The following is a 12749-nucleotide window of genomic DNA, read 5'->3' on the forward strand; positions in this document are numbered from 1 at the left end:
GTCCATTTTTATCAATAAATAAAACCAAAAAATGACGGAAGCTTCGACGCTTTTGACAGGCCTTATGAACAATGTTTAAATGCCTGATGACGCAAAAGCCATAACAAACAATTCCTTGTTGACTTCCTTCGCGCGAAGCAATGAAAGGTTAAACACGTGAAATGTAAAAAAATTAATTTTCTCCGAGTATAAAAGCTCCGACTTGAAATTACAAGAGTACTTCTATAGTTGCTGCTTTAAGATGGAGGTGATGCCTTTTTTCTTTCTATGGTGTTTCTTAGCAATACTTGTCGATGCGACACCAGGAGAAATACGAATTGACGAGGAGCAAAATTATTGGCAATATCAAGACATCAACCGGGCAAGTTCGAATTTAATTTGACGCTATGGTTTTGCGATGTTTAGTCAGCCCTATTACTCAAGTGAGATAGTGGAGTAAGTTCTGCCACATCATTCTGAAAAGAGTTTATATGAACCAATGAATCTCAGAATGATTAAAATGGGAAGGAACAAAAGTAATTTCCAAATATTAGACTTTTGCTGGTTACTTGAAAATTTTAATGGATTACAATTACAAATTACCGAGCCTAAAATGTAATGGATTACCGTTATAAATTACTTTCGCTAAAAAGTAACGGATTACTTTACTTGTTGCGTTACGAATTAGTTTCATGTTAATTTTTGCGCACATTAATCCAGAAAATAATACAAGCAATTTTGGTATTTTTTTCGAAAATGTACTGCAACACTAATTTTTCTTTCTCATACGCCGGTGTTATGGTAGTCTTTCTAAAAATTAAATCTCGAATTCAAGAGAAAGAGTGCAGGTGCATTCCGTTCACCTGCAAGCTGACAAGGCGCCGAAAGCTGCAACCACACCCTCCATCCCGCTAGCTTAATGGCATCCGGAAATGATCCCTCGAATTGTGCACACAAATGCCTAGCGGTGCGCATCCTCACTAGCAGTAGATAAGGAGCCCAGCGTGGCCTTGACGACTCACTCTCGGACTCACGCGCTATCCAGCTGTCACGCCGACACCCCAAAGTTCGCTGCTGCTTTCTCGGCGCTCTTTAATTTATTTCTTGCACAAGTTCACCGGTTAAACCTTTCTTTGGAGTTTTACGTTTGACGATCCTTTTCTATCCGCGACATTTTCGGTGAATGTACGTGCGGGGGGAAAGTAAACGCGAATCTCCTAGAAGTATGGAGAAGCGTTCCCTCTTGACCATGCACGCGGCAATAGGCGGTGATATAAATCGTTCTCAAAAGTGTAAATCATAATCTGTTGACTACACGTACAAGATTGACTTTTTTTTAATTTCAGACTCTGAATAACCCTGATCGAGATTCTTGGTTGTACTATCGAACATATACAAGGGACGACGCTTGTGTGTATGTGAAAGTGAGCAAAAAGCAACCGAATGGAAGTGATTACGAATTTGTCCAGGAATATAGATTGGGAACTACAGAAAATAGCACAAAGTAAGCTAGTTAAGCATTTGATATAATATGTGAGGAAATTTTGCAGACATTGACCACTGTGTGCATTCTCTTCAGAACAACGGGGAGATTTTACGCGACTCCATATAAAACAGAGATGCATGCCACCGAACGACAAAATAACAACGCAATGCGTACAAGCCCATATAAAGGTAAGAAAATAGTCAAACCCAGCTTTCATCAGATGCTCGCTTACGTAAAATAAATATTTTTTATGAGATTTAAATATCTTATAATCCCTTCTCATATTAAGGGCTAATCGTCTGCCTCAAATTTCGGGCACAGCGTCGAAGTAATTTCTTTTATGAAGCATCGAATGATGACTAGCTGATTAGTAGCTTTGCGGTACTACCGTTGATTTACAAGACCCATATTGCAAAGCAGAGCCTTCACTGTGTCATTTCTAGTGACTGTTCTTACCCTTGCGGTGGCTAGGATTGATATTAGTGACAACTGTTAGCATCTGTTTGCTCTACTGACTACCAGCTCCTGGCTAACTCAGTAGATAAAGGGCTCCGCTAGGCTTGGAGAGATTCCGGGGTTCAATCCCGGACCAGGCTAATTTTTTCATCGGCCACCAGACCCCTACAGTGCGCCAGTTGCTTATTATTTGAGGAGGAAGTCAATTTATTTTTACGTAAAGTTTATCTTCCTCGGGGACTCTTTATAATGATAATTATACCAAATAATATAGCAAAAAATAGTGCGTGCACAGGCAAGACAGGCACACGTAAGTTGAATATCATAGGATTTAGTGTTGAGCCACCATTCCAACCCAAGTAACTCAATTACAAGTTAAATTAGTAAAGACCGAACAGTATTCTGCAGACAGTTAGAGAGCAGCACTAGAAAGCAACAATGTAAATTTTTCGTTTTAATATTTTTTCATTGTGGCTCCAGACTAAACTTTTTTCACCTTGTCGGGTCAAAACCTATCCATGTTTAGAGTTATGTCGGTGTTAGTCACTGAAGTAGATTGGATCAACTAAGCTAATATTTGGCAGATATTCAAAACAGCATTCCTCGCGTGACAAGCCCTGTGCCTGGTGCCTTTTCCACCGCTCCTTGGTGTCAGCTGTACTGAGCATTTATGACTCTACAGCTCATGTTGAATCCCAATTTTGTCTACTATCATAGGAGCAGCGAATTAAATCTTGATTAGAAAAAATATCTAAGCAATTTGAAAGAGGCCCCAGTAGCTCTAAGTATACTTCAATAATATTATTACTAAGCAATTTTCACTGTTTTAATGGAGACGTGGATACCTCAGCTAGCCGCATGCAAAGCGCCGATCGGCTGAAAGAGCTAAAAAGGCCCATTAGCAGAAGACTTAGTTCAAACAAGGGAGGTCACGACTAAAGTCTTTGTGACAGACATTTCAATTGGATGCTTGTATATAAGTATTTTTAAATATAAAATGTAGCGCAACTAAACCAGATTCTTCACTGATAACCCGATATGTTGTGCCCTACGATTTCCTTTATGGACATGAAATCACTTGAGCTGCACAAATTTCAACAGAACACAAAAATATGCGGGTTTCAGTGACATTTCTTGAAGATTATATTCCAGAAGCACCTAATTTCTCGATTCGCAAGAAGCATATTATGCCACGCCAAAAAATTACAAAAACGTGTCAACGTTGTCTTTGAAAGAATGTCGAGTAGCGTTAAGATTGTCAAGTATTATAAAAGGTGAAATAACGTTATTATCAATAAATCTCTAGAATAGATAGAAAGTGTCAATTTGAGAGGAATCAACTAAATAGCTTATTGCACAAGAAAAATATAAACGAATATATTTTCTTTATAATTACAAGCGATATATTCCGTCACTAAGTGATACCATCATGCTTCTCGAGGAATTTCACAGGCGTAGTTAATTGGAAATCTTTTTTTTTTTAAGATGCCGCAAGTGGAAAAAGATTCCAGTTGATTTACACTGACTCTGACAAATGCGATATTCTAAGAGTTCTGGATGTAGACAACGGTGAGTGAGAATAGTTTATTTTCCTTAGTTTCCTCAGCTTTAAAAAAATATATACGTAAATTGAAAAAAAAAAAAAAACCTAGAATCATTAAGGTGCGTTCAGCACCTTAAGCGCCTTAAAACATCGAAATTGGTCGCTCCATCAAGGTTTTCTATTTATTTATTAAATATTATTGTTTCTTATTTATATATTACCCAGATCGCCCAGGCGACATTACTACAGGGGATTTTAAAATAACAGTTTTTCCCACATATATTAAAAACCGTGTTCCAAAGCACAAGTATTTCACAAAAGTATAATATACATAAAATAATATTGAAACGAGAAGTACATTATAAAAATAAGAGATAATAACACTCAAAGAAATGTAACAGATTTATTGAAAAGGGTAGAGCGTCGAATCGGAAGTTTTTGTGACTTGTTCCAGTAGAAACCTAAGCAGCACATACATGAACGGCCAACCGACGGCTGATTAACCCATGGCCAGGCACTTCTCGACGGCCGATGCCTGGTCAAAGAGCTCTGCAGGACGTCCAATGTGGTCCTTGCAGTCATGGACTGATCTTGGAAATAAGTTTTTGAATATTCGCACTCAACATCTAAACTTTTATTTTCAATGGATAATCTACACTTGATGAAATGTTATCTTGGATATAAAAATATTTGTCCTTCTTAACGCCTGAAGGCTTCAAGGGGATTTCGCAGCTGAATTAAAACTAAAATGTGGATATTTTATGATTCCAGGCGGCACCGCGGGTGCTGGTTCTTAACAGTTCGGACTGGGCTAGTCACAAAAGAGATCTTTTTTCATAAAAAAATAAAGAAAACCTCCCCGTATTTTTCTCAGCTTTTCTTTGGACGCTTGTCTAGAAGATTATTTTATTAGTTTAGGATTAGGCAGAAACAAAAGACGAAGACTGCTGGAGCTTGGAGACATTGTACGCCTTCGTTTATTCCGTCCGCGCTCAGCGAGCTTAGGCTGGATGCGGGGAAACAAAAATGTTGTCGTAATAGTAACAAAAGTTTAGATTGCTGTGCTCCCTAAATCTCAGCGAAACGTATATCTTTCTCGCAAAAAACATTACATCCAATTCAAATAAAATAACATCTTATTTTATATTGGCAAAGTTACTTGATGTTCCGCTGTTGGTATAAAAAAAACAACTTAAAATACAGAGGCCGTCCCTTAACCTCTAAATAAATATATCTCTTTAAATTAATGTAACAGAACTTTTGTAGTGCTGACTTCAAACTGAACATGCCAGAGAAAATGCTTCTACCAAGAAAACATTGTAACTGATGCTTTTATTTTTTTCCAATTCTTAAATACTGTTAGTTTGGGAACACGACGTTAGCTGAATCAAAAACAAATGATAAAAACGAAATTTATTTTTGTGATTCAAGTAACAATATTGCCGTCAACGAAGCAATATTTCAGTTAAAAATTTTGTGAATCTGAAAGAAAATACTGTTTTCTTTCATTCTCGAAACCTCTTTGTTCTGAAAAAAAAAAGAAAAAAGAAAGCCACACCGTTGTTTTCATGCGGGTAAAGTCGTGTCCCTACAGTGTACATTTGATCACCATCGTAAGCTTTGTATTCAAGCCGGGTTCGGGATTTATGCAACACATATATAGTTTACTTATCAGAGGCTACAGAAATATTCATTTATCTGATTGAGCTCATAAAAAACAATGGGCACACCCAGGAGAGCACTCTAAACAGCAAAAAACAAACTTCTTCAACAGCCTATCAAGTTGATATTTTCTATTCACAATTTTTTAGTAGTATACAATATCTAGTCTAATACAATATTGTAAATAGTTTCTAAGAATTCCTACCGTTTTGTGATTGTTTCCAATAGGTTAATATCGTTCCTCGATAATTATGATGAAGTCCCTAATGCAGTTGCATTTTCTCCGAGCTACACGACATTTCCTGGACGTTCTTCGTCCGTCACCGAATAAAAACCCATCAATAGCATTACGATAGTTTAATACCGCTATTTTATTGATATTCGACGATAAACAATTTCACGATAGTCAACTATTGATATTATGCTCTTGATTTTCATGATAGCCGACTATCGATATTTCTATCGACTATCAATAGCGCTATCGATAATTGACTATCAATAGTCGACTGTGGAGAGTGCTATCGGTAGTCGAATGTACGACCGATAGCGAAGAAACTATCGATAACACTGTCGATAGTAAATTTACATCACTGCTAACTACAACCAAATTATCCCATGGAGTGTGGTAATCGTAGCTTAGTAAGCACTTTGTATTCACGATCCATGATTAAGCTTGTCACCATGATTTCCTTAGGTGACTAACAAATCTGAGTCAAGGGGTAGAACTACTGTAGCATGTGAGTAGTGTCTTCGCACCACAATCAACTTCACACTTCCATGATTGCCAGCACTAACTGCCGAATGCCGAACTTCGGCGAATATATAAATATTTTGCCAAAGAGATCTGTCACAATAAAATTGAAAGCTTGTTCTATTTCGATACCAATGAGAAAAACAGCACACAATTAGGGAAGGAGACACAAAAAAAGAACACACCAAAAAAACACATATGCGAGCTCTGTGTGTGTCTTACACTAATTTATTTACACCAAGTATACCCTCAATTTTCTCTCGGAAATGCACGAACATCACAGACACGAAGCAAATATAAAAATAAAGAGACCCATTTTAAGTGTCCATGCAAACAAGAATTTAAAATTAAGTATCTGACTACCTTTACCTGCTGTAAACATTGTTAAGGACTGTCACGAGGTGAGACAAAGACAGCAGATAAAACACCATGTGCACGGTGGTGGCACTGAGTAGACATTAAGGACCCTCGAAAAAATCACCCTGAAACGTTGACGCAGAATGGTACAAAAATATTCAATCAACTTCAAATAATGCAAACATGACTCATCCAACTGTGCTTACAGAATGATTAGACATTTAAAAATTTGCGATTGCAGGCAAGAATGAAAAACAAAAAAGCCAACAAAGTAATTGCTAGCCTCGCTGCCGGCAAGTAGCTGCAGGCTACAACAAGTAGTTGAAGTGCAGAAGTTGTTGCAATAGTATCTTGGGCGATGAAAGCAAAAATTAGAATATAACATTTTATATAACTTAAACAAAAATATGTTTATATGTTACTGATCTTGACAAAAAAAAAAAAAGGCTCACTTGGTTTGTAAGACTGCTGAATAATTTTACGAGTTGGCACCTTGTGTCATCACCATAGCGAAAGGCTGCCTACCGGGTGTTTTTGAAAAGCAGCATTCAATATTAGAACACACTTGCCCGTACATCATCAGAACAATCGAAGTTCTCAGGAGTGGAAACTGAACTTATCATTTCTACTTTTTTGACAGTGTGATCAGTCGGAAAAAAGTATCAGAGTGTTTTTGGAAACGCGGGCCAAATCGCACCTGCGAAAACTACGCCTTGCACGCATCTACGCATTGGTTAATGCCATAGGAGTTTGTGCCAAAGGGCCCATTAAGAAATATGATTATCGTTCAGCGTAATTTTGTAAATAATTACTTATAAGTAATTACCAAAGGGCTGCCTGATAACAAGGAATTCACCGCTGGAGTGTTCTACAGACCCCCTAACTCTGACCCAGCTGTCCTAGAGGTACTACAGGACCTAGTATCCAGTGTTTCGAATGACTGCGTAGTGCTGGGAGGTGGTTTTAATCTACCGGATGTAATATGGGGCGTGAAACTTTGCGAATGTGGTACCATGAGTCGGCTGAATCTTGGTACCACACGGTACCACACAAACAGCGTGTTCTTGTACCTGCACGGAATCAAAACACACTTGACTTGTTTCTCTGCAACTACCCTACCGCTGTTAGACAAACTGATGTCATACCCGGTATCAGTGACCACAGTGCTGTGGTCTCAAATCTTGACTTTCAGGTTTCGCGCAAAAAAGTGAGTGCGGGTAGAAAGGTGCTCTTTTATGAAAAAGGTGACTATGAAGGGATCAGTTCTGAGCTTTCGAACAATTTGCTTTTCTTCGAATCCCTTGCTGAGGAGATGAATGTTCATGACATATAGGTAGTCTTTAAACAGAGAATTATCAGTTTAACTCAAAAATACGTTCCAAGCATAGACTCGTCGAAGTTAAAAAATAGAGAAAAACCATGGATTACCGGTAGCCTACTGCGGCTGATAAACATTCGAAAGCATGTGTAGCACGGTATAAAATGAAGAGCTCGGTTCGAAATCTAAATAAGCTAAAAGAACTTACGTCATTGTATAAAATAAAGATGAAGGAAGCCAAAGAAAATCATCTGCAACGGCTGGAGGACGGGATGAAAGCAAACAACAAACAGTTCTGAAAGTACATGAGGCGCAGAGGCAATAATCAGATTGGGATAGGAGACGTGCTGGTCAATAACGAAATAATTACCGATGACTGGCAAAACTCCGAAGCCTTCAAATTAATATTTTCAATCATTTTTTTTTTGCCTCCTGAGAACATCGACAGGGCACGTTCAGTGTAATGCCACCAGTTGAACTTGCTATAGGAGGTGTGTTGGAAGTTCTAAAACATATGGATGAAGCTAAGGCAGTAGGCTCAGATAGGATCTCTCCAATAATTTTAAAACGTTGCGCAGATGCGATCGCTTTAAACCTTTTTGTAGTATATAACAAATCGTTGAATGATGGTTCATTGCCAGACGAATGTAAAGTGGCACACGTGGTGCCTCTGCACAAAAAAGGGCCCAAAAACAAAATTACGAAATACAGACCGATTTCACTGACATATATATGCTGTAAATTACTGGGACATGTTTTATATTGTCACATTATCAAGCATTTAAACTGTCATAATTTTTTCTTTGACTCGCAACATGGGTTCCGAAAGGCATACTCATCTACTACAAAACTAACTGAGCTTTATCATGATTTGATGAAGGGGGTTGACGGAGGCGAACAGATTGATTGTGTTTTCTTAGATTAAAAAAAAAAGCGTTCGAAACGGTATCACACGAACTATTATTATACAAATTAGAGCGCTTGAATTTTGACACGACTATTCAAAATTGGTTAAAGCAGATTTGCCATCACGTCTTCAACGTATTGTTTTAAATGGTAAAACTTCAAATACTGTAATGGTAACATCTGGTGTACCGCAAGGGTCTGTTTTGGGTCCATTATTGTTTCTAATATTCGTTAATGATATTAATGAGGTTGTGAATTCACAGGTACAATTGTTTGCAGATGATAGTGTTGTTTATACATGCATAACAGACGAGGGGAGTTCCACGCGGCTGCGGGTTGATCAGAATCGAATAGAGCAATGGTGTGAAAATTGGAAGATGGAGTTAAACGTTCAAAAATGTGCCCACGCTAGTTTTACCCGCAAAACCAAAACAAAAGTTGAAACATGTTACCAACTGAATAATGAAACCGTAACAAAAAAGCAAACAGTTGAATATCTTGGCGTGACTCTGTCAGCTGACTGCACCTGGAACGCACACATTAACGACGTCGTTATGAGGGCCGGCAGTGCGCTTGGATTTTTAAAACGAAATTTAAAGAAATCAACTAAAGCTATCAAAGAGCTGACCTATCTGCCTTATGTACACCCAGTGCTAGTGTACGCCTGCACCGTTTGGGATCCTTATCAGCAAAACCACATCGCTGCTTCAGAAAGAATTTTGAGTTGTGCCGCTCGTTTCGTTTTGGTGCGGTAAGGCCGTTGTCAGAGTTTAACCGACATTATAAAAGGGCTGGGATGCTCTATATTAGCATTAAGACGAAGACATTTGCTCTTGAAGTTTTTATGCAACATCTATAACAATAAAACTGGCACTAATAGCTCATTTTACTTATTACCACCAAATTATATCTTAAAAAGAAAAGACCACATTCATAAGATTAGAGGATACCGCACCAGGACGGAATTGGGTAAAAAATATTTTTTTTTGTTAAAACAACTAAGGAGTGGAATGCCTTGCCCAGTGCGATTGTGTGTGCAGCGATTTCAGAAATGCTTTTTTTTTCAAGTTTATTCGTTCCCTGCGATAATGCCCGATGGCGCTGCAGGAATATGATAAATAAAGAATAAATAAAGAATTACTTGTCCGAAAGTAAATGCTTAATTAATAATTTTAAAGGTGTGGTTATAATCAGTAACGTGGTGCGAAGCACCCAGAACTACTAAATTCACCCACATTACAATAATATAAGACACGCACAGTATCATTTATGGCGTTCCGAAATAATGCTCAATTTGGACGCGTTTCTAGGTTTTGGTTTTCTATCGGAGCACATCTCCGTGCCAGCATTCCGCTCCCCTTAGTCAAAACGTGCAACGCTCGTGCGCCGGCACGGGTCTCACGCAAAGGTGAGTCGACACACTGGCACCGACGTCAAACAGGCAAACCTCATGTGACAGTCTGGAGGCTTTCTTATCTAGCCGGTAATACGTCCGATGCGTGAAGGCGCACGTACGTTGTGCGTTTTGGGCACAGGGAGCGGGATTGCTGGCGCCGGAGATGCACTTCGATAAGATATATAAATTTTTAAACGCGACGATAATAATAATTTTTTGGAACACCGTAAAATGACGCGCGTACTTTATATAATTCTAATGTTGGTGGATTTAGTAGCTTTCAATGCTTTGCATCAAGATTCTAATTGAAACCATAGCTTTCAAGCTAATGACCGAGAAATAGGCTAATGAAAGGTAAATTATTACGTAATTATACTGAACGCTAGTTATTTTGCTTAATTGGCTCTTTGGCATAGTCTAGCACAAACCACTACGACATTAACCTTTTTCTGTGCGATGCGTTGTTTTGGCAGGAGCGATTTCGCCTGCTTTTCCAAAAACACCTGTATATTTGCGCCGAGTTAAGACTCTGGGTTTTAAAATAAATTTTCTTGAGTGTCAGGCGTTAGACCAAACCTCCAGCGTCAAGGTATGCGATAGAAATTCAACTCAGGGATAATAAAATACTTAAAATCTTAACGCATTTTATAGACTAATTTATTATGTGTTATCTCTTCCCTTCAGTTATGCAGTGTTTCCACCTTGGCGGCAATACGTTCTCCTTCTTGAAAACGTAAAGTTGCAATGTGTACATTATAGACGTCCATGTGTTAAACCAGTGGATTTTTATAGGCAAGCCGTAAAGAACAGCTTAATGCTTGTCCACTCATAGATGGCAAGTTCCTTTCCAGCGGTGTTCTTAGTAAGCATAACAGTACTAATTTTCTCTATAGGGCACGCCTGTGAGCTCTATCTTCACGAAAACGCAGTTGAGGATGGTGTCCCTCTGAACTGCAAGACTGTATATGGTAATGCATGCGGGAAAGGTGATTCATCCTACACGCAGCAAGTGTATCACCCGTGGTGCAAGAAGAACGTTAAGGCCCAATAGAAAGAAGTTCAGGAGAGTCGTCCCAGTGAGAACCGACGGAAGAAGTTACAACCACAACATTACCTCCTGGCTGCTGACACTCTTTTTCTTTTAAGAATAATTATGGGCGATAAAATAAAGTGCTTACACATACGCTTATAAAACAGTCGTTATGAATCGTTATTTGATCCAATATAATTCTGTGTTTAAAGGGGCCGTGTTATAATAGCGATTCGTTCGTTTTGTGTGAGAACTAGTTGTTCTGGGTTCAGGGTTGGTGCCTTGCGGCTTTTGTTACCATTGTTCTTTTGAGGTCACTTAAACGTCCTATTGAGGTGTGTTTTGGCTAAGTGGGCGGTTTTGTGTAGAAATTGTATAACGGTCGGCCATGGGAAGTGCGCAGTTGTCCGGATATCGGTGCGGGAGAAGACGTATAAAAGCGATGTTTTCAGTAAAAGTTGTTAGCTGAGTATGAGACGTATGTCCTGTCCTGTCCCCATTCATTTCGCTCGTCTCCGGTCTTAACGATGTGCAACCTAAACCAGCCCGCCTGCTTATAAGCTTTATAATGTGCATTGTAGTTCCTTCAAAATATGTTAATGCGATAGCATTCTTTAGCTGCCGCAACCACCCTCTCCACTTTCGTGGCCCTTCCTGGCCTCGCCATGGGCAGAAGTTATGCGCAGTAGACCATTTCCGCTCTCTGTGCGTGTTCCCCATTGCGCCGCGGATATACCGAGCGAGTGGCAGTAGGGAAAAATCCCTTCACATACGCACCCTTTTTTAAGGACCTGACGACTTTGACGTCATCGTCGACGTCATCCTAGAGGTCCTAGATGTCGTCCCAGACGTTGTCCTCGACGTCGCCGTAAACGCCATTCTTGAGGTCGTCCTAGAAATCGTCCTTGAGGTCACCCTAGAGGGTCTCCTCGAGGTTGTTCTAGACATCTTCTTTGACGTCGTCCCTTAGGACGTAGCACTCGACGTCGTCATTCAGGTCTTCCTAAAGGTCGTCCTAGAGGTCGTCCGTGAGGTCGCGCTAAGGGTCGTCTTGGAGGTCGTTCTAGAGGTTTTTGAAGTCGTCCTCTCAAACGTCGCCATTGACGTCGTCTTAGACCTCATCCATGAGGTGTCCTCTAGGCGGACCTCAAGGACGACCTGCAGGGCGACCTTTAAAAAATATTGAAATATTACTTGCCATCCATTGCCATCCCTTGCATATGTATCTTTTGTCACCCGTGGCGTAGACACCTATATCTTAAGTTTAATGCTGAGTTGAAGGAAATATTGATCAAATCCTATACGCCTCGCAAGTGGGCTCATTTTCGTCTTCTGCCCATGAGAAAGGAAGCAGCGGTGACGTCAGAACGCCGAGCCCTGATTGGCTGATCTCGACCCCCTAACTCAGCGTCGTCTGCTCCTCTGCAACGTCGTCTGCTCGCAACATCGTCTGCGTCTGTCCTACCTTTCCTGCGACTTTCGGAAGTGCAGGTCTTTACGAGCGAGCTCGACTTCGCCTTTCAGAGAGGGCTGACGAAATAACTCGAACGGTACCTTGTTTTTGTCTAACAAGTAGCAGACGCGCATCAAGGAGGGAAGTCAAAGGACTCATTGGCGAGGTGTCCGAGGCGCCGAGGTTTGTTTGCTAAGAACCGAGAGTGAGCGTGTTAGTGTCCGCAAGTTCCCTCCCAAATACCTTTTCTCTCCTTCCGCCGACCCCTCATTCTTTAACGGCGTCGGCGGGTTGGCGCAGTTAACGTCGTCTGCTTTACACGCGCGCACACAAAGCGCGTGCCGTGATTTTTTGTTTTGTTTTGTCTGAGGGATGTGTCTGGTGCCCATATTTTTTGTGCACAGTATGGAAA

General features: G+C 40.0%; 1 protein-coding gene across 1 annotated transcript; it reads left to right on the plus strand.

Annotated features, from left to right (window-relative positions):
• Window positions 1-241: 241 nt before the first annotated feature.
• Window positions 242-10905, plus strand: LOC120842737. The gene is made up of 5 exons (XM_040213911.1): window positions 242-361; window positions 1326-1483; window positions 1559-1653; window positions 3407-3490; window positions 10748-10905. Exons 1-5 carry the CDS (start codon window positions 242-244, stop codon window positions 10903-10905), a joined length of 615 nt encoding a protein of 204 aa, XP_040069845.1.
• Window positions 10906-12749: the final 1844 nt, after the last annotated feature.

The sequence above is a fragment of the Ixodes scapularis genome, unplaced genomic scaffold, assembly GCF_016920785.2.
Source record: "Ixodes scapularis isolate PalLabHiFi unplaced genomic scaffold, ASM1692078v2 PGA_scaffold5__190_contigs__length_132052651, whole genome shotgun sequence".
In the NCBI taxonomy this organism is placed as follows: Eukaryota; Metazoa; Arthropoda; class Arachnida; order Ixodida; family Ixodidae; genus Ixodes; species Ixodes scapularis.